The sequence below is a fragment of the Neofelis nebulosa genome, chromosome X (assembly GCF_028018385.1).
Source record: "Neofelis nebulosa isolate mNeoNeb1 chromosome X, mNeoNeb1.pri, whole genome shotgun sequence".
Classification (NCBI taxonomy): Eukaryota; Metazoa; Chordata; class Mammalia; order Carnivora; family Felidae; genus Neofelis; species Neofelis nebulosa.
This window is the reverse complement of record NC_080800.1, coordinates 8,837,202-8,859,513: the sequence shown is the minus strand read 5'-3', so window position 1 is coordinate 8,859,513 and position 22,312 is coordinate 8,837,202. Positions and strand designations below refer to the sequence as shown.

The 22,312-nt window shown below is 41.8% G+C and overlaps 1 protein-coding gene across 4 annotated transcripts in view; it reads right to left on the bottom strand.

Annotated features, from left to right (window-relative positions):
- The window catches only part of FRMPD4 (FERM and PDZ domain containing 4), an 850,869-nt gene that overhangs the window by 776,404 nt on the left and 52,153 nt on the right, over positions 1–22,312 (bottom strand). For all 4 annotated transcript variants that reach the window (XM_058713629.1, XM_058713628.1, XM_058713630.1 and 1 more), the window contains exons 4-5: positions 21,378–21,507; positions 5,650–5,773 (exon numbers count right to left, since the gene is read on the bottom strand). In XM_058713629.1, the coding sequence (XP_058569612.1) occupies positions 5,650–5,773; positions 21,378–21,444 (191 nt within the window). In that variant the 5' untranslated portion in view covers positions 21,445–21,507. The remainder of the gene's footprint in view (positions 1–5,649; positions 5,774–21,377; positions 21,508–22,312) is intronic.

Sequence of the window (22,312 nt, the reverse complement as noted above, 5' to 3'; positions counted from 1 at the left end):
AATATAATATATATTAGATCTGTTAGAAATTTATTTGAAGATTTTCTGTGCAATATGGAGCTGAGAATGAATAAAGACAAACACATTCTTCCTCCTCTTTACTCTTAGTGTCCAACATAACACCGGTCAATAAAACTGAGTATACTCAAGAAGTCTTTATTTTTTTTTTTTTTTTAAATTTTTTTTTTTTTTCAACGTTTTTTATTTATTTTTGGGACAGAGAGAGACAGAGCATGAACGGGGGAGGGGCAGAGAGAGAGGGAGACGCAGAATCGGAAACAGGCTCCAGGCTCCGAGCCATCAGCCCAGAGCCTGACACGGGGCTCGAACTCACGGACCGCGAGATCGTGACCTGGCTGAAGTCGGACGCTTAACCGACTGCGCCACCCAGGCGCCCCTCAAGAAGTCTTTAAACAGCAGAGGTGTCTATCCCTGAATTATCAAATGGAAAAGGAAATAAGTCACATTTTTAGTTGAGTACGTGTAATTCTTTGTTATACGTAAACAAGTAGAGCCACTGTCATTTTAAAGGTGAAATTAATTGACATGAGATGCAGACCATCCAAGCTGTCATGACAGCTCCAAAAATGAGTGGGCACTCAGCTCAGAATGACCAAAAGTCCTTTATGAGCTGTGGACAATGGTTAGCACGCGATTCCCGGTCATGGGTAGTTTGCCTGCCAGATGGTACCTGAACATACCCTTTTGCCTCCCCACTTTTGACTCACACCTTATCCCAGACCCACCACAGGGAGATGAGGACTTACGATGGAGAAAGGACATCCACTTGTTTATTTCCTGGTTGTCAGAACAACCGGAATTTTAATGCTTTGGTTTGGGGGCCACATCGACATGGTAGCATGAATACGTACCTGAGTCACAGCAGCTTTAACAACACAGCCAGGTTAAAACTATTTCATTAAAAGAATCTCTTCAAAATACCACGTGCCGATTTATGCTGCTCAAAGTCAAACCCAAGAATTTGGCCTATGTCATTCCAATTATTGCCAGTTCATCGATAACTGGCTTCAGAACATACTCCTTTTGGGGCGCCTGGGTGGCTCAGTCAGTTAAACATCCAACTTCGGCTCAGGCCATGATCTCACAGTCCATGAGTTTGAGCCCCATGTCAGGCACAATGCTGACAGCTCACAGCCTGGAGCCTGCTTCAGATTCTGTGTCTTCCTCTCTCTCTCTCTCTCTCTCTCTCTGCCCCTCCCCCACTCGTACTCTCTCACTCTCTCTCTCTCTCTCAAAACTAAATAAACATTAAAAAAATTTTTAAAAAAAGAACATACTTCTTTTGAAAGTCACTGATGACTGCTTTACAACTCTGCCCATGTATATATGTACTATAAGATTCAGCACCCTGAGCCACCCAGAATTTCTATTTGTTTGCTTATGGCCATTCTCAAGTACCTTAAGTACTTACAGAGAGTTAAGGAGCTAGCTCTCCCTGTAGACTTTCAGTGTTTTCAGAAGAGGGACCAGGTCTACTCTTTCTTTTCCCTCCCCTCCCCATCCTAGAGCTTAGTATAATGTTCCACATGTCAGACACATCTGTTCATTGTAACACAGTCTCTTCTAGAAAGGTTAGAGAACCCTTTGCCAGGATGTCATAAAAAAGGAATCTGGGTGGATGAGCACCCTTGAGATTACAGCATAAGCTAGACGGATCCCTCCTCTTACAGAAGAACAAGCCTTAATGGCAAATCATTGAGAATTTGGGTGAAAAAAATAGGTTTTTTCCAGCTTTATTGAAGTATCAAAAGATGGATTATTCAATCAACTTCTAAGGCTCCGATTTCTATCTTTGTACCAGTGACCACCAATTTGAATTTTCAGCTCAGACTGGTCTTTATAGCACCTGTCTACTAGGCATTATTACCTCAGAGCCCCTTTACATTTCAAAACTGTCCAAAGCTTAGCTCATTTAGCCCTGAAAATATCAGCTCCACAAGAGCTGGGACTTGATTTTGCTCACTGTTGGATCCCCGGGACCTAAAATAGTGCCTATCAGGCAGGTGGATGATTTGTTGAATGAATTGGTGGTGAACGAATGAGTGAAAAGATCTTCCCAGGAGGGAGAGTCTGCCGTTAATGCTACACATGCTACAAGTGTGTTCTCAAGCACTTGACAGTTAAGATCAAACCCTGTACTTCTTCCCATTATCCCACCCCTGCAGCCTCTTCTCACTTTCATCAAATTGCTGTCTCTGCCGCCTCATCCCCCATGTGCCTCTAAATACGCCCAGAATCCACTATCATAAAACCAAATGTCCTTTTATTATACAAGGCTATCCAGAAATCTGTCCCCGGTCTCCGTTCTCCAGCCACACGTCACACTTCGTACTCTTGTCATCTTGGATACCCTAGAGCTCCCACCTTGTACTCACTTTCTCTCCTCTGTGCCTTTGTCAGGCAACGACTGGCTTGCTGGCTCTGCCTAGCTCTCTCTTTTTTACCCTTTATTCCCACTGCGGGCACCACCTCCCCTATGGAGGTTTCTCGGTACCTTCCTCCTCCCAGGCGACTAGGCAAAGGGGTCTCATCATACCCTAATCCAGGACCCCCCCAGACTTTTTCAGGTCTTGGAACACATAGAAGACGGTTGAGGGTACAGGGACAAGGCTGCAACTGGCCCGGGCCTCAGGACCCCACAATTCTTGCGCAGCAATATCTGGGTACGCTTGTAACCCAGTCACATCAGACCAGTACGGAATGCCACACCAGGTGTTAGCTCTTCTCTCAGCGCGCTGCGATCACTGCATTCACCCCACTGCATTATAAGTATTTGTGTTTGTCCCTCAGTGCACCTATGAACTCCTCAAGGGCCAAAAGCTTGTATTCTCATTTTTCATGTTTTAAATTATCACATAGTAAATTTGACTTTTCGACATACTACTGTTCTATATAAATGTTATCACATGTATAGGTTCTTATAACCATGACCACAATTAGGATACAAAATAGCTCCATTACAGAAGGTACTTTCACACACTTCTCCAACCCCTAACCCCTGGCACCCATCGATCTCTGTCATCGTGCGGGCAATCCATGAGAGTTCTGGTCATTCCGTACCCTGGCTAGCACTTGGCATTCTCAGTGTTATCCCTGTTTGCCATTCTAGTAGGTGAGGTTCCAAATGAATCCTTTTTCCTACTAGAAGATTAGAATCTTCCTGCCAGAAGATATAGCCAAATAACCTATAACTTTCTCTCAAACTTAAACTGAACCCGAAGGCCTGTGATCCAGATTGTTTTTGAAAGGCTCCGCTATCACTGCTACTAATACGAATACTAAGAATGACCGTCGGTAATCAGATAACTGGCTGAGGCAGGCACTGTGCTAGGAGATGTTCCTACAATAACTAACTTAGCCCTCCATCCCCATGAGGTAGGTATTATCCTCATCTTACAGACATGAGGACTGAGGCTTAATGAAACTGACAAACTTGCCCAAAGCCATGTAGGCAATAAATGAAGGCACCAGGGCACACAGCCAGGTCAGACCGGTTCCGGAAATCTGACCATTCTGTGTGGCTGCTCTACTGGGCAACCAGTTGCTCTTTAATCAACAACAAAAACAATCTTGAGTCACTTTAATTTTAAAGGTTACAAACTTCAGGAAAGTGAACCATTCTCGTCTTCACTTCAGTCTTATGATAGCTTCTTCGGATCAGCAATGAGCAACGTGGAGAAGGGCTGCAGGGACCTCCCAGATGAGGGAGCCTGCGCTGCCTGACTGGACGACAGACTAAGGATTTTAGATCGTACTCCTGTGAAAAGTCAGCAGCTCAAATGAGACTCGATTGAGGGAATTGGGCCAGCCTCACTTGTTGCTCTACGAAGACTGTCCCCACCGACTGAATCTTGAACCACATTTACATGGTTCTATACCTGAGAGCATCGTCCACTGCAGAAATGAGCTGAAGTTATAATAATGGTTGCTTTTTGTGTTGAGTCATAAAAATAAAATAGTATTTTATGTATAAAATTAAAATTAATAATATATTAACTTGAATCATCTAATGACTAAGCACATCCAGGGATAACACGGAACTCCAGTCTTTAGATACATATCTAGCACTAATTCTAATAAAACAAGACACACTAGACTTTTCACTGGGTACATGGAGTTAAAAGTACGGCCAACAAACTATCCAACTGGAATTCAGTGGTTTGTCTTTAGTGTTCTGATTTAAAACATTCCTTATCCCTTTCATTATCTATTTTCTCCCAAACCTGTAAACAACATGCTTCAGTGAGCTCGGAGCCAAATCTATTTCATTTCATGGTACTAATCAGACAAGCAAGAGCCACAAAGCTCAGGATCCTGTCTTAAGCGGCTGTTCTCTTTAGCTTAAGTATATTCAATCATTTCATCTTTCAGGTATGAAATCCGGAAGAAAATGTGTGCACTACAAAGAAAAGCTGTCCAATGAAATTACATCATAAGCGAACAGTAGTTTTTGGGAGATCACTGTTGCTAGCTCCAAAACATCAGGCTGTTTCATATGTTCTAGTCCCAAAGAATGACAACGTCACTTTCTAAATTTTCCTTACAACGAAAGGAAAGAGGTTTCATTCGCACCCATGCAAACTGTCAAAACTGTTTTAAAATACATAGTGCCACCAAGTGATTACTATTATGGAAAATGATGGCAACTCTAAACACATTTGGCTCAAAGTCCCAAGTGATAAAAGTCCAGGATAATGAATTCTACTCATTTGGAGAGCTTCTCTTAACCTGTGGCAGTTCCTTTATAGGTGCTCCTTCACATAATGTTCTTATTGCAATGCTGCAACACTCGATAATCATAGAATCTGCTGAAAGAATATCATTTAAACAAACTCACAAGTACCAGTGATTAATGAGAAAGCACTGAATAGCACAATGACTGGAAACTTTCCAATTTGCATTCCAAAATGCATGCAGCACTGACAAATTTCAAGAATTTCAAAATACTTGAAACTTAGACAAAATCAAGAAAGAATTACATATTTATATAAACCATCAGCCACTCATCAAGGATCTGCACTTTCTGTAAAATAGGTTTCCAAGGGAGAAACACTTATTTATCAAGACCACTGAAGATAAGCAATTAAATACAAACTAATTTGTATAGCCAACATAGCATTTTCTGCTTAACAATGAAAAGTTTTCATCTTGATAGATACATTTGTCATTGAGAAGATACCACTTTCAAAAGAAAATAAACACAGCACAGCCCAATTTCCCTTGCAAAAAGTGCACAAGTGCAGTCAAAAGTTTACTGTGAGTGATAGCCGATTAGAATACCATATATAAGGATGAGCAGCTAAAATCAGTTTCTCTCTTCCCAAAAGCATGCCTCTGGACATGCAGTCGTGAGAAAATAAACAGCCAGAGTAGTGTATGACGTTATGCTTTTCTTTTGCAGGATATTCCTGCCTCACCTCCAAATGTTCTTTTTGTAAAAATTACAGTTACTGAGACAAAACTCAGAAGGATCTCATCGCTTTTCTATCAAAGGCATCATTTTTGTATAATTCTGAGACATGGTTTTCAACCCTTGTCCAAATAAATCCATCCTACTGAAAACCAGGAGCTAATCTCAGGAAGCAATGACAGGACCCCTGCTATTTGTACTTGAGGACTGTTACTCACTGGCATGTATGTCCTCCTTCATCCTCTACTGCCTGGCCGAAGCCCCAGGGAATGGAAAAGGTCTGCCAAGTTTCTCCTTCAAGATCCTCGTCCATGGTAGGAAGGCAAAACAGCCCACCTTTTCCTAAGGATGGAAAGAAAGAACTCTGTTTATTCGTTTATAGGAACAATGACCGTCTCGTAGCAAACAACTGCTAGGCAAGAAGAGTGAGAGAGGAAGGAGAGGAGGAATCAATGCTGAGAGGCCAATCATATTTCCTCACTCAGCTACTTGGAAACCAGATATGCTTAGACGATCACGTGTTTTGAGAGATTTGAGGATGCAAGAGAGGAGGAGCTCTGTCTTTTGTAAATTATTAACAGGGACTTTTTTTTTTCCTGACCATGAGCAAAGACGTACAGGTTACCATTTAAGAAAAAAGCAATCAGGTTTGCAATAGAGCACACAAACTGGCAAGTCAAGAAACAAGATTTCTGAAGTTTTGCCCACTGACCCCTATGGGCTCAAGACAACCCAGTGCAGTTAGAATCACAGTGGTGTCATACTGGGAAGGAACTGGCACCTTCTGAAGGTCTGAAGAGGTCATAACTGCAGTTTCAGCAATTTGCGTCTGACGAAAATGAGTATTTGCTCTTCCTCATCTGAGAACTCACTATGGGGTATTTTGCGCTATGAGCTGGAATAAAGCCACCTGCACACCATCCACACAGTTCTCTTCGATTTCAAAGTGCCGCTTAACTTCTCTCATGGCTTTCCTGCATCTCATCCAAATTTGATATGTAACGTGTCTACCTTAATGCAGTTATTCAAAAGTTGCCAATTTTAACACTAGATCCTACCCAGTAATTTAAACTCAGTGGAAAAATCCCGATCTAGAAAGCTTTCAGAAAGCATTGGTTTCTCACGACAAAGACGGGACATGTGGGGCATATTGTGTTGAGCAGTGTGGACTGTCTCTTTCTCTCTAGAACAGGATTTCTCAGCCTCAGCATGATTGACATTTTGGGCTGGATACTTCTTTGTTATAGGGCAGCCCTGCACACTGGAGGTTGTTTAGCAGCGTCCCTGGCCTCCAACCACTAGAAGCCAATAGCATCTCCCCAGTTGTGATGACCAGAAATGTCTCTGGACATTGCCAAATATCCCCTTGAGGTAGAATCACCCCCGGTTGAAACTGCTGTTCTAGACCCATTGCTTTAGTGAAGTTGTTCAAAAGAGGAGGGATGCCATTTACATTTGAGATAGGCTCATGCCAAAGACCGGTGGCAGGCAAAGTCAAGTCAAAGTGGGTGAGTCACAGGACTCATATGCAGGTGGCCAATTTGATTTGTCCAAATTGATACACATTTTAAGTGGGGAATATCAACTCTCCATGGACTTTCGCTAAACTGCTCACTACGTGTGATGATTAATTCTGTGTCTCCCTGACTGGGCCGTGGGGTGCCCAGATATTTGGTTAAACATCATGTTACGTGTACCTGTGAGTGTGCATCTGAATGGGTTAACATTTGAACCAGTAGATGGAATAAAGGAATTTCCCTCCCCAGGGTGGGTGGGCCTTAGAGAATCCATTGGAGGTCTGAATCGAACAAAAGGTGGAGGAAGGGAGAATTTGCTCTCTCTGCCTATTTTTGAGCTGAGACATGGGTCTTCTCCTGCACTCTGACTGGAACTTATACCATTGGTTCTCCTGGGTCTCCAGTTTACAGATGGCAGATGATGGGGTTTTCTCAGCCTCCATAATCATGTGAACCAATTCCTTATAAGACAGCTCTATGAACCCTTGTCCAAATATATGTGTGTGTGTGCGTGGATGTATTCTATTGGTTCTGTTTTGAAATAACACACTACTATAGTTTGCAAGTCTCCCAAACCTGCTGTTTAAAATACACGAGGGGCGCCTGGGTGCTTTAGTCAGTTAAGCGTCCAGCTTCGACTCAGGTCATGATGTCACGGTCCGTGGGTTCAAGCCCCACGTCGGGCACTGTGCTGACAACTCAGAGCCTGGAGCCTGCTTGGGATTCTGTGTCTCCCTCTCTCTCTGCCCCTTCTCCACTAGCGCACTCTCTCTCCAAAATAAATAAACATTAAATTTTTTTTAATATGCTAGTTTCTCCTTTGTTACATATTCTTCATTTTACCTCAGTTTCTGTCATCCCATTGCAAGTAGGGTTTGTTCTGGCAAACTATTCTGAGCAGATCTTTGACAGCCAAACAAATCAAGGCAGAGATAATGAGGACATAGATTCCCTGCCTATTCGGGTAACCTTAACCAACCCAGTTGGGATGTTTCCTTATGAGCCTCATATTAGTGTAAAAAAAAAAAAAGTCTTTTCAACTAAATACAATAACAGCAGTCTATTTAAATTCAACACTGAGAAAATGAGGCACATGGTTTCAAAAGCAAAAGTGCAGTTCAAGTCCACAGGCGATGGCGGACATCTTCTCATTAAGAATGGCATGCCTAAGGGAGAAATCTTACAGACAGAAAGTTGTCTTGGGAGAAAGAACAGTGTTCAGAGCCTCAGAATTTCCTTTCTGAGTAGGAGCGGGTGTGATCCCAAGGAAGGCGAGTTGCTCACATGGTCAACTGTGTCTGCACGGCTGTCTGTCCACTCCAGGGCTTATTTTGGAAATTGGTGTGAAGGGGTCGGCTCCGAAGGGCTCAGGTTTGTGCTCGGAGGTTCCTATGAGAAAGTACTGAATAGGCAGGGAAAGAGAGGTGCATGCCCCATCTGCTTTGGGATAGGAAGGAGAAAGAGTTTTTAATAAAGCAGAATGGTGTTCGGAATCAGGGAAAACCACGTCCTCCTCTACAGACTGGATTACAGGAGGAGGAAGCTGTCTGCCTTGGGAAATGTCCAGGCTGCTCAATGTGACCTGGATGGGGGAAGGACACTCCAGTTAAGCGCTGGGTCCTAGAAGCAGGGGCTTTAAGAAATAAATCTATTTCTAGCCTATTTCCCATATTTATTGTTTGGCTGTGTGCTGTGGATTTTTCTTTTCTTGGAAGCACTCATTTTTTAATAATGTCAAGAGTTACCACCTAGATGATTGCAGTTTTACATCATCGCTGGAGAGCAAGGATTAAACGCCTACTGAATGGCCTGCACGGTGGCAAACGTGAAAGACTCAGATCACATGGTGCTACCCTCGAAAAGCTTATATTCTAGGATTATGTAGAAAGATGGTAAATATCCAAGAGCAGCAGATTGGAAAATGTTCATTTCATGTTTTCATTTGCTTTTACATCAAACTGGATTATTTTGCCTGCTTCAAAATACTAAGGTCAATTTAAATTACTTATGAACATAATCATCTCTTTTGACTAGCCAATAGAAAAAGAAGTAAGCCTACTATTTTATAGTTGAGAAGATAATTACATAACACTCTAAGGAAGGTGTGGAAAATTATTTCAAGTCGTTCAGATAAAGTCCTTAATTTGGGGTCTGACATTCAAGGTCCAGCATTTCAGCACCACGATTTTCCACCTCCAAACATTTGTGTTTTTCCCTGTCCTCCCATCAGAACACCAATTGCCTTCTTCCTGACCCAGATCAATCCTTCCTCAAACACGTGATTCACAGCTTACCTCCTATGATGCCTTCTACTTTCTCCAAGAGAATTAATGTCCCCACTTCAGTACTTCTAAAGGACACAGTACCTCTATAAAAGCAGCTATCACGTTCTGCCGTAGGTTAGAGGTACTTGTGTACAATTTTGCTAAACTCACTTATAGTTCGTTCTAGTAGGCTTCTTGTAGATGCTTTAGCATTTTCTACATAGATGATTGTGTAACCTGCGCATGAAATCAATTTTGCTTCTTCCTCACCGAGTCCTTCTCCCCCCACTTCTTCCTCTTGTCTGAATGTACTTGTTGGAACCTCCAGTGCAATGTTGAATAGAAGCGGTGAGAAGGGGAAATCATTCTTAAGTACTAGAAAGAGCTGATAAACAGAACTTTAACAAAGAAATTTTTTTAAAGCCTGGTCTTCAACAGTGTGGGTGCAGAGAAAATATTTTTGTGTTTCTGCAGAGGTGGGGATTTCTGAATAAATCTTGCTGAAAACTTGGGATCCAGAGCTAAGAGCAGCCTTGGGAAGGTAATTTAGAACTGTATAGATAGTGAGAGAACTCTGGAGAGATTCACTTAACTCTGGAGGTATGTGTTAACATTTCAAGGGAAAAATGAGGCTCAGGGCCTTGGAGAGCCAGCGACATTCAGGCTTATCTGGTCCTTAAAAAGATTTAATCACATACTAAAAGGTTAGAGTGAGAACCCAGGATCCTTTCATCCCATCCCCAGGAGGCAAAATTTTATTCCCTCTTTTTGAGAGAAGCGAGGGGGCAGCTATCTCATTCTCCAGTATACATGCAGAGAAAATCCATTCTTCTCCATTGCTCACCTATGGATCATCTGGCCCCTCACAGGACAGATTTTTCCACCTGACTTTCATTTTGAGGGGGTAAGGTCTGGGACAAGGAGGGGCGGTCAATGCAATGATTGTTATGTAAATAACACTAATGACAGTCTGTCTCTGATTCAGAAACTTCGTGGACACAATCAGGATAAAATCAATGAGATGAATATTAAAAACCCAACAAAAAGACTGTGCTTTGCTTTCTGTCTCCTGCTGCAGGAGGCTGTGAAGAACAGGTCTTAATTTTCTGAAAATTGGTAAATGCCTTCAGGTCAAAAGCAGCTTCTGTGCTCATTTACCTGTCAGGTTTCTCCTTCATTTTTTTTTCCTTCTTTTTTTCTGTGATTAAATATACACAATATTAAATTTGCTGTTTTAACCATTTTTAAATGGACGATTCAGTGACATTAAGTACACTCACAATGCCATGCAGCCATCACCACTACCCATTTCCGGAACTTTTTCATCATCCCCAGAAGAAACTCTGTACCCCTTAAGCAACAACTCCCCAATTGCTCCTCCCCACAGCCCCTGGTCGTCTCTGTTCTACTTTCTGTCTCTATGAAATAGCCTATTCTAGGGATCTGGTATAAGTGAAGCCAGACAGTATTTGTCTTTTAGTGTTTGGCTTATTTTACTCAACAGAATGCCTTCAAAGTTCATCCATGTTGTAACATGCATGAGAATTTCATTCCTTTTTAATTTTTTTTAATGTTTATTTTTTTTTGAGAGAGAGAGAGAGAGAGAGTGTGCGTGCACAGGGGAGGGGCAGGGAGAGAGAGGGAGAGGCAGAATCCAAAGCAGGCTCAAGGCTCTGAGCTGTCAGCACAGAGCCCGACGCGGGGCTTGAACCCATGAACCTTGAGATCACGACCTGAGCCCAAGTCAGACCCTTAACCAAAGGAGCCACCCAGGCGCCCCCCTCATTCCTTTTTGTAGATGAATAATATCCCACGGTATGGACAGACCACATTTTTATCCATTAATCTGCTGACAGACACTTGGGTTGTTTCCACCTTTTGAATATCGTGACAGATGTTGCTATGAATATTGGTGTACAAGTATGTTTGAGTTCCTACTTTCAGTTCTTTTGAATATACACCTAGGAGCGAAATTGCTGGATCATACGGTATTTCTATGTTTAACTTTTTGAGAAACTGCCAAACTGTTTTCCACGGCAGCTACACCATTTTTCATTCCCACAGCAATGCCCAAGGGTTTCAATTCACCACATTCTGGTCAACGCTTGTTATTTTACATTTTCCTTCACTTTTGTGCTTTAGTCAGCTCTTCAGTAATTTTAAGCTTTCTAAGAAGATTTTATCCAGAGAATTGGTCTGAATAACTGACCCTGACACTCTCAGAAAGAGGAGACCTCCTTTTACTTCCTCTGCAAACTTCCATGAGAGTACCACACAGATTTGGTAATACACCTCGAAGTAACAGGTCAAAAAGCAGCTTTGAGGGGCTCCCTCAAATACCAAACATATAGTGGAGTAAAACTTAACGATTTAATTGGCTTTATTGAACGACTCATGAATTGGGCAGCATCCCATCTAGTAAGTAGAAAGGAGCCCAAGGAGCTATACAAAATGGAAGACTTTTATAGACAGAAGAGAGCAGCGATAAAGAGTGAGCAGATTACCTCACCTCCCTTTGGGGAACAGAAGAGGCTCTTTGTGGCAGACTACCTCACTGGTGCTAACCAGAAAACTCCAGACTGACCCGGTAAGACTACACTCACAGGGAAGTCGGAAACTGCAGTTATGTTAGGTATTAAGCCCTGATTTGGTGACACGGGCCTAGCACAAGTGACTCCATTTTGGGTTTATGGTTTTCTGCTTTCTTTTCTCTATAGCATCGGAGAAGACTTTTACTTTTGATAGAAAGCTTAGAACAAGTACATCTTTAATTTTACATTAAAATGTATATTATTTTGAATTCCTAGGTGCATTTTTAGTACTTCTCCATATACAGATTTCTGCCCTTCTCATGTGGTTGACACACAGTTAACACAGAATGGACATATTAACTCTAAAGATACATCATCTACAGAAGAAATGATTTTAAGCTGAAACCACCCTTTGGAGACCAGCCTGCTTATTGTTTCATAAAAACGTTTTTCTTGGGGTGCCTGGGGGGCCCAGTCGGTTGAGCATCCAACTTCGACTCAGGTCATGATCTCACGGTGCTGACAGCTCAGAGCCTGGAGCCTGCTTTGGATTCTGTGTCTGCCCCCCAACTCTGCCCCACCCCTGCTTGTGCTCTGTCTCTCTCTGTCTTTCAAAAATGAATAAACATTAAAAAAATTTAAAAAAAAAAACATTTTTCTCTAGTAACAAAAGCTGACTTTAATGAAAATTGAGGATGTGTTAGCACTACTTTTCTATTATCTAAATGCTGACGTTTATTTTTGTATTTCTCTTCATTTTCTCTACCAAAGAGTTAGGAAATATCACATCGCTTGCTGAGGATAAAACCAATCTTTTTCAACTTTGAACTTATAGCTAGAAATAATAGACCTAGGATGAGATTTTATCCTTCCTGCAGAAAGAAAAGGAAATGTCATTAAAAACATAAATTGATTACAATCTTCTGAAATTGAATAGGGAATTTTCATCCCAAACTCTCTGTCAATCTAAATGCTCCAATAATATTGGTCAAGGTTCAGATAAGTTAGCTATTAAGTAAATTAGCTTTGAACATACAAGTGGCATTCAAAAACCCGACTAGCCATGAAAGATTTAAGTTGAATTGTACCTGCAATGAAAAATGAGGAAAGGATTAGAAAAGCTCATTACTTAGAATTCACATAGCAATTCATATTTTCTATGCTTCTATAATCAGATGCAAGTCATTGCTCTAAAAGGCCCTGTGCATTTTTTAGTGGGCACCGTTTTCCATAAAGCTCACAATGGCAGAATTTCTTATTTCCACCAATCTTCCTACCCCATCATTCATTTAATGTTTAGTGAGCGCCCAGAGTGAGCCAGGCACTGTGCGAGGCAATAGGGCTAGAGAAATTGATAACGTCTCGGCAAGTTCGCTGACTTTGGCACCTCCTTCCCCACAATGTTTGAAACTGCAGCTTGCAGTTTTCTTGTACCCCGTTTTTGCTTCCTTGCCCAAGCTCTTTGAATTGATCATTCCTTATCTACCACCTCACACCCACCTACTAGTTGGTACTCAACATGTCTTTATCTCTAAGCATTGCTATTCAGGTCTGCCTCCCTCCCTCCCTCTACGCTCTATATCTTCTAAGCCAATCCCAATCACCCTCCTTTCCTCAGCCCTGGTGTCGGTCTAGGTGCAATGCCCACTGCTCCCAATGAGAACTGGGATTAAGGATGACCGATAAAAGACAGGACTCCCATTATATTTGAATTTCAAGTAAACAATGATTTTTTTTTAGTATAAGTATACATCATGTAATATTTGAGATGGGATATACTTGCACTAAGCAATTATTTGACACTATTTGAAATTGAGAAATAACTAGAGTTCCTGTATTTCTATTTGCTAAATCTGGTAACCCTAGTCCGGGTAAACAAGACACATTCCTCAAGGAACTGACCACTGTGAACCAATGCATGTGCTACTAGATGAATCACAATAGGACTTGCTTGGGACTGATCTTAGGGTGGATTCCCCCAGAAGCAAACCCTGAGATAAGGATCTGATTGCAAGTGGTTCATTTGGGAGGTGATGTAAGAGAAGGAAGGGAAGAAGTCAATGCAGTGTGCATTAACTAACCAGTTACTGCTTGTGGATAAGCAAGAACCTGCTTGAGAGATGTCTCCCCCAAGGAACAAGGATGCTGCAATATCCTTCTTCAGCTCGCATTTGGCATTAATTGAGGACCACTCCTGAGGATCTGAATTCCCCAGCATTTGCAGCCAAGCATGTCTCGGCAGCCAGATGAAAGCCTCTGGCAGAGTGATAGTGAAAGCCTGCCGAAACGGTGAGTGCCAAGGGGATATGAACACGCACTGCCGTGACAGCATCTGCTATAGTGATATCTCTGGATCAGGAGCCCTATATAAACTGAGTTAATTTGGGAATCAAATGTAAGTCCAAAAAGCATGGCAAGCAAGAATCGGGAAAGACCTCAAAGATAATCTAGTCCAACTCCCCTATTTCACAAGTCAGGGTGTTAAAGCTCAGAGAGTCACTTACCCAAAGGCAGAGTTACCTATTGACAGGTCTAAGATGCAGTTTCTATTATTGCCAGGTCACCATCAAGCACTGATGGATGATGTGCAAAGAATTTTCACATTTCAGAGATGCCCGTGCAAGCACTCTACACCCAAGGAGGAAGGAGCTCTTTGAGTTTGGTTAGGAGAGGGGATGTTGGGGAAGCACCAGAGTTATCCGGGAATTCTGCAGGCTCAGAAGGGCCACTCTCACTGCGAGCTGAAAATCCAGCCTCCTGCTTGGGTCTGGAAGACAGAATAGGGTGGAACTTAGGAATTAGGGCCCTTGTACCTTGTCACTGACCTTTTTCTGCTTCCTACCTCAGATCAGTGAGATGGAGGTGCCAGGCGTTCGCCAGAGCACACCAAGATCCCTTCTAAAACAAAACAAAACAAAAAACCTCACATGGAGGAGGCCGGAGTTTCTCCAGGCAGTCAGGCTGAGCTCCCATCTCCATTCCCTCACTCCAGTATTCCCACAGAGGGGTCCCACATAAACCTTAGGGGTAGATGGAATCCTTGTTCTGATTCCCTCCCAAAGTCTCATGTGAGAACCAAGTGGGATCATGGTGTGAAATCTCTAAATTGCTATAGATGTGCAATCTATGAAAGATAACATATACCTGAGATATTCCAGCTCCTGGTATAGAACTGCCACATAGTACATGGTCAGGAAATGTTGAAAGAGGGAGGGACAGAGTCCCAGAATTGCAATTCATTGCTTATCCTCTCATAAAACTTCAATGTATTCTATTTTTGTTGTTGTTCAGTTTGTTACAAAGTCCTGACTACGTGATCTGATGGTGATGCTCATTTTCTGTGATCTGTGATGAAGCGTGCAGTCAACAGTAATTGGAGGAAGGCAAGCGGAAGGCAAGTATGAGAAGAAATACCCATTACAAGTTTCGTGACCTGAACAAAATTTTTGCAGGGCTGATGATCTTTCAAAGGGATCCACAGGGCTTTTATGTACTTAAGCACTTATAATTTAAGCCCAAACAAGAAAACCAATCAAGATAGAGTAATTGATTCTAACTTAACGAAGACAATTTTTGTCTCTTTCCGGACCAGAATTGTTCTCCTGAAACATGTAGCAGTGAATAATTTTCTTATCTGGACCATGAATGACCTCACAGTAACCCAAGCTGAGATTTTAATGTTACATTTAATGTTATTTTTTACTTCTTAGCTCAATATACCAGACCCCCACTTAAAGCATTATAGATTGTAAGCAAACCCACTTATCAGTTTCTTTACAAACTCTTGACTTTTACTTCAGCAGAGCCCTTGGCAAAAGCAGTGGGAAGGTACTAAGCAGCATAATACATCTACTCCTCCAAACACTTAAACACCAAACCAGAGAAATAAACTCAACCTGCAACATTCCGTATGTCTTTCAGATAAATGTGGCAAAACTTATATCTCCATTTAATGAAAACACAACTTCATGAAATCATATGTTTTCTAAGAAGACAGTGAGGGTAACCTTAAGTCCATTCACTTTGAGTTTCTTTAGGAACATAGTATCTTAGAATCTAGAAAATGCGGATGTAAGCTTTGAGAAGGACCTTGGACATCACTGAGTCCATTCAACTCATTTTATGAATGACCTAATCAATGCCTGGAAAAGTTAAGTGGCATTCCCCAGCCCAGGGGTCAGCAAACTTTTCCTATAAATGTCCAGAGGGTAAATATTTTAAGCTTTGTGGGCTATCTCATCTCTGTCACACCTACTCAACTCTGCCACTGTGGTGTGAAAGGCAATACTTAAACAAATGAGCATGACTGTGTTCCAATAAAACTTTATTTATAAAAACTGTGGTGGCCTGGACTTGGCCTATGAACCATAGTTTGTCAGACCCTGATCTAGGTAGCACAGCTGAATAATGTCAGAGCCAGATCAGACCCAACCCCCATGACTGTGGTTATTTATTTATTCATCTAACTGATACCTATTAAGAGTCTACCGAGTACCAGACATAAGGCAGGATGGTAGGGAATTTAGGTACAGTTGGTTAACTCCAAATTCAGAGTGTAATATTTTGTCTTCAGGGATAAAATTTAGCAGACTCTATTAATTGTGTCTCAAGAAAACATCTCCAGTTGGAGATCAAATTTCTGATCGGGGAAATTATCTATGGAACACAAAAATTTGATCTCCTTTAGAGCTAAAAGCATAATTCACCTGCAATTGTGAAGGTCTCTGTTCTCAGACATAAAAGTGGACTAATCACTTCATTACCAGAAATAAGTCATCAGGATTTCCAGGACAAGCATCCCTACCCAATCCTTAGGTCACAAGTATTACTTCCAGGGAGTTCTCACAGCATCCAGCTTACCCTACAATCAACCACCCCATCCTTCCTAATACAGTGTCTCTGCCAACTGATATCATGGGGAGGAACTGTTTTCAGACACAAATGAAAAAACTAGACCCAAAGGCACTGGTTCAAGTGAGGCAGAGGGACAGGAGAAATGTTGAATCTCTCCATAAATATTTACCAGCCCCCAAAACATCCTGGGGATATGGGGGATGGACTGTAGAGACAAGATCCCATTCTAGAGGGGCTTAGAATGTGTGAGGGGGATTAAACAGATAGTGGTAAGTTCTGTGAAAATAAATAAATCAAAGAGAGCAATAGAACAGAAAGAGAATAGAGAGTAACTGGGGGCTATGGAAAGAGGAGAGGGCTCTGCGAAATACAGTAATCAGGAAGGCCTCTTCAAGAGGGTATCCTTTGAACCAAATCTTGCATCATGACAAAGAGCTAGACTCATAGAGATCATTTCGGGTAATGAGAACCACTGGTTCAAATGCCCTGAGACAGGAATCTGTTTGGTGTGTTCAGTGTGATTAGGCCAGAGCAGGGACAGTTGTGTGACATGAGGGCAGAACAGAAGGCAGGGGTGGCTGCCAGTGGAGAACGTGCCTACAAAGCAGAGACTGTGCTCCACAGGGTGTGGCCCAACACAGTCCACTGGGGTGCAGGATAAAAATATCAGCACTTTTATTTAAATGCATTTTTTTGGTCTAAAATAATAGGAAAGAAATTAAGCTTTGCTAACAGGTCATATAAAGATTGTCAGTGGCACTCTCTCTCAGTGGGGATGTCTAAAGGCCATGAACCTGGTACGTTGCTGGAACTCTCCCGAGGGAAATGAGTTATCAAGGGTTCTGTCAGGCACCCGGAATACTTTCATTCTGTTGCAGTTGATGTGGACCTTAAGCGGACCTAAGGTCCTAACATGGACCTAAGTGAATTTACAGATTATATTCTCTACTTGTCAAGGACTGACACTTATGCAAATTACACAAGCATAATTGAAAAGTAAGAAAATAGAGTTTGGGGCGCCTGGGTGGCTCAGTCGGCTAAGCATCCAACTTCAGCTCAGGTTGTGATTTCACAGTTTGTGAGTTTGAGCCCCACATTGGGCTCTCTGCTGTCAGTGCAGAGCCAGCTTCCAATCCTCTGACCCCCTCTCTCTTTGCCCCTCCCCCACTCTGTCTCTCTCTCAAAAGTAAACAAACATTAAAAAAACAAAAGAAAATAGGGGCACCTGGGTGGCTCAGTCGGTTAAGTGTCCGACTTCGGCTCTGGTCAGTATCTCACGGTTCTTGAGTTCGAGCCCTGCATCGGGCTCTGTGCTGAAACTGGCTCGAGCCTGTTTCAGATTCTGTGTCTCCCTCTCTCTCTGCCCCTCCCCCACTCGCACTCTGTCTCTCTCTGTCTCTCTCTCAAAATAAATAAATGTTAAAAAAAAATTTTTAAAAACAAGAGAAAATAGTTTACTTTTCTCTGTCACCTAGCATAAGCTCTTAAACAATGACAAGTCCTGAGTAAAAAAATAATGATCTAATTCAATATTTTCAAAAGTGTGACTGCCACATTTCACATCCCGATTCAGTATTTAGATATGTATCTATAGACATGTAAGTATTTACAAATATAGAGCTATAGGTATATACACGAGATAAGAGTTTCTCAAAACAATACCTCTTAATTATGTACTCTAACATTTTCCCTTCTATTTTATTAAAAACTGGTATTAGTTACTATTACTATTATAACCCACGATAGGTTGTGATATGCAGTATTTGAAAAATACTCATGCAATCAGATCTGAGGAGAAATCAGCTACAGGACATCAAAATTAAGAAGACTCCCTACATATGAATTAATTAACATCCATTACTGTTAACCATCAATCGCACCACAAAAGTATATTTCTACCTGAGAAATTGGCTAATGGTGGCACAAAGTCATCAAAATTTGTGAAATATTTTAAAATTAAATATCCAGACTATAAAAACACACCACTAGCATATTTTTTCAGTAAAAATAAAAACCATGAGGAAGCAGGCTAAGTGTCCATCGATAGATGAATGGATAAAGATGTGGGGGGGAATATTATTCAGCCATAAAAAAGGAATGAAATCTTGCTGTCTACAATGACATGAGACATGAATAGAACTAAAGAGTGTCACACTAAGCAAAATAAGTCAGAGAAAGACAAATACCATCTGATTTTACTCATATGTGGAATTTAAGAAACAGAACAAAGGAAAAAAAAGAGAGAGAGAGACAAACCAAGAAACAGCCTCTTAACTACAGAAAACACACTGATGGTCACCAGAGGGGCAGAAGGTGGGGAGGTGCTATGGGGGAACAGGCGATGCAGATTAAGGAGTCTACTTGTGATGAACACCGAGTCGATGCACGGAATCGCCGAATCACTATATTGCACACCTGGAACTAATGTAACACTGTATGTTAAGTATATTGGAATTAAAACTTTTAAAAAACCATGAGACAACATTCAGTCCATTACTTTACAAAACTTTACTAAACTTGATGCATGTTTAAAAATCTCATTTAAGATCTCTTAATATATTAATTCAGTAGTACAGTCAGCCTCCCTTATCTGAGGGAGATGCATTCCAAGACCCCCAGTGGACGCGTGAACCCCTGGGTAGCACCAAACCCTATAAATGCTATGTTGTGTCCTATGCGTACATACCTGTGATAGAGTTTAATTTATAAATGAGGCACAGTAAGAGATGGACAGCAAGAAGTAGTAACAAAATAGAACAATTATAACAATGTACTGTAACAAAAATGATGTGAATGTGGTCTCACTCAAAAGGTCTTATTGTGCTGTACTCACCCTTCTTGTGACGATGACAGGACACAGCGCCCGCGCGAGGAGGTGCAGTGAGGTTAGTGGCGCAGGCGCTGTGATGGAGTGCTGGGCTACTAACCGACCTTCCAACGATATGTCAGCAGAAGGATCACCTATTTCTGGACCGCAGGTGACCGCGGGTAACTGAAACCGCCGAAAGCGACAGCACGGGTGTGAGGGGCCTACTGTGTGTGATCTATAAACATATATAGACATACACAGACATGTGCATATATGGACAGGCTTAGCAGTTTTTGCTGAGGTGACGTGTGAACAAATAAGTTTGGAGACCACCACTACAGCTCACAGAATTTGTCTACCCTGGACCTTCAGCAGCTGTCTGGATTTCCGGGACCCATGAACTGAGAACTACGCTTTTCACCCTGTTTCTCCTGCTGTTGCCTAAATTCAATGTTTGCAGTCTTCCATTACTCCAACTACCTGCCTGGAAACTGAACCTACCTGGTGAAGTCCTTCTTCCAAAAGCAAGTCGTCGATGGACCTAAGATCTCGTAAGACCAGGCCGCATAGTAGTCATTCCTATGCCAAAGCCTTGTATGAATCAGCGCATTCTGATTCAGCTTCCTCTACAATCTGGATATCCTTTCAGAAGAATCAAATGTGTGAAAGAAGCTGGTGTTTTCCAATCGTCACTCAGTATACCAGTTATACAATCTGCCCTGGTTAAGAGAATTCTCCTTGGAGAGAGATAACAAACCTGGACTCGTCATACCAGATACATGAAGCTCAGCCGGTGTCTTAACCTCTCTATGCCTCAGTTTCCATATTCATAAAATGCTGAAAATAATTAATCTTATTATAAGGATTGATCGGAAAACCTATGGAGCACACCTTAGTACAATGTTCAGCATAGAATGAGTACGCCCTAGGCTGTGACTGTCACCGTCACTGTTGTCACAGTCGCCTTTTCTATGCAGACCGAGTTCTGTGTTAGCACATCTTCATATGTCCTGTACAACTACAAAGCACATAGATGTGCTTTGTAATCAAGTCGCTGATGAACGGATAAAGAAGATGTGGTATATACATATATCTACCCCCCCCACACACACACACAATGGAATATTACTCGGCGATCAAAAAGAATGAAATCTTGGGGCGCCTGGGTGGCGCAGTCGGTTAAGCGTCCAACTTCAGCCAGGTCACGATCTCACGGTCCGTGAGTTCGAGCCCCGCGTCGGGCTCTGGGCTGATGGCTCGGAGCCTGGAGCCTGTTTCCGATTCTGTGTCTCCCTCTCTCTCTGCCCCTCCCCCGTTCATGCTCTGTCTCTCTCTGTCCCAAAAATAAATAAAAAACGTTGAAAAAAAAATTTAAAAAAAAAAAAAAAAAAAAAAAAAGAATGAAATCTTGCCACTTGCAACAAAGCGGATGGAACGAGTGTATTATCCCGAGCAAAATAAGTCAGTCACTGAAAGACAGATGTCCTATGATTTCACTCATATGTGGAATTTAAGAAACACTGCAGATGACCATAGGGGAAGGGAAGGAAAACTGAGATAAAAACAGAGAGGGAGGCAAACCATAAGAGACTCTTAAATACAGAGAACAAACTGAGGGCTGCTGGAGGAGAGGTGGGTAGGGGGTTCGGCTAGACAGGTGAAGGGCATTAAGGAGGGCGCTTGTTGGGAGGAGCACTGGGTGTTGTATGTAAGTGATGAATCACTCAATTCTCTTCCTGAAACCAACACTACACTATATGTTAACTTGAATTTCAAAAAACTAAAAATAAATAAATGAATAAATAAAAAATAATCAAGTCGCACATTTCCACATTCATGAATAAGAAAACAATACCATTCTAATTATATTTGCAAGGAAACCAAAAACTTCTTTGACTCACAGCTGCACTGCTGTCTTGGAGACTTTGTTTTCACAGCCCCTAGATCAATTTTCAGAATGACTATACTCACCTGTATTTTTCCAAAATGAAGATGAAATAGAAGGGCAGGGTTTGGAGTCTTGCATTTTATTTTCCATTCTCTGGGTAAAGTTAGGTCACCAAGCCACTTATTTTTTTTTCTTGGTCTCTTTTCCATCCACCTATGAGATAAATGATATCTGGTTTTGATTGTCTTCTTCATACAAAATGTGTTACACATTTTTAAAGAACAGTATAATCCACTCCCTTTTACTCATCGCAAGAACTCATCTCCTGAAAATGTCACAAACAGATGTTCTTTTGACTTTTCCTATCTCTACTAAATTTAAATAATGATTAACTTTATGAAACTACTTGTAACGATGAATAATAAAGTTTCTTCCACATTTTTCTACACAGGCACAGACATTTACTAGGGAAAAAGCCCATTTTAGTACCCAAGGAAACACATTTTACTATAAACAGAACCTAAGAATGCCAACAAAATCAGAGTGAGAAGGTCAATGGAAAATGTCCATTAAACTCTTCAATTCTGGAATGCAGCTTTGTTCTTAGGGGATTAGCAGATGAATGGAAGTCTCCACGGATAAACGAGGCACCGATTCTCTATGAAGTTCCCAGAGCAACAAAAGAATGACAGGATGGCTTTGCAAATAAATAGGCCTGGCTGCTTTGGCATTTGTTAAATAACGCCAGCCACTGTCACTCAGAGGAAGTGCGAGCTCTCCCTAAAAGAACCAAAAGCTCCCAATTCTCCAGTTGTGCACACGACTCAAAAACAATTGGCCATTTTCCCCTCACTTCTACTTACCCTGTTCATGGTCTTGGCTTATTCTTGTGGGGTGTAGTGTCCCGCAGATGGCTTCCTCCGTCCTTGGCCTTCCACTGTGTCTGACCACCCATTTAGCGCTGCCACTACAATGGCCTTCAAGGGCCGTCAGTCCTCGCCCAGACTCCTCTCTTCTT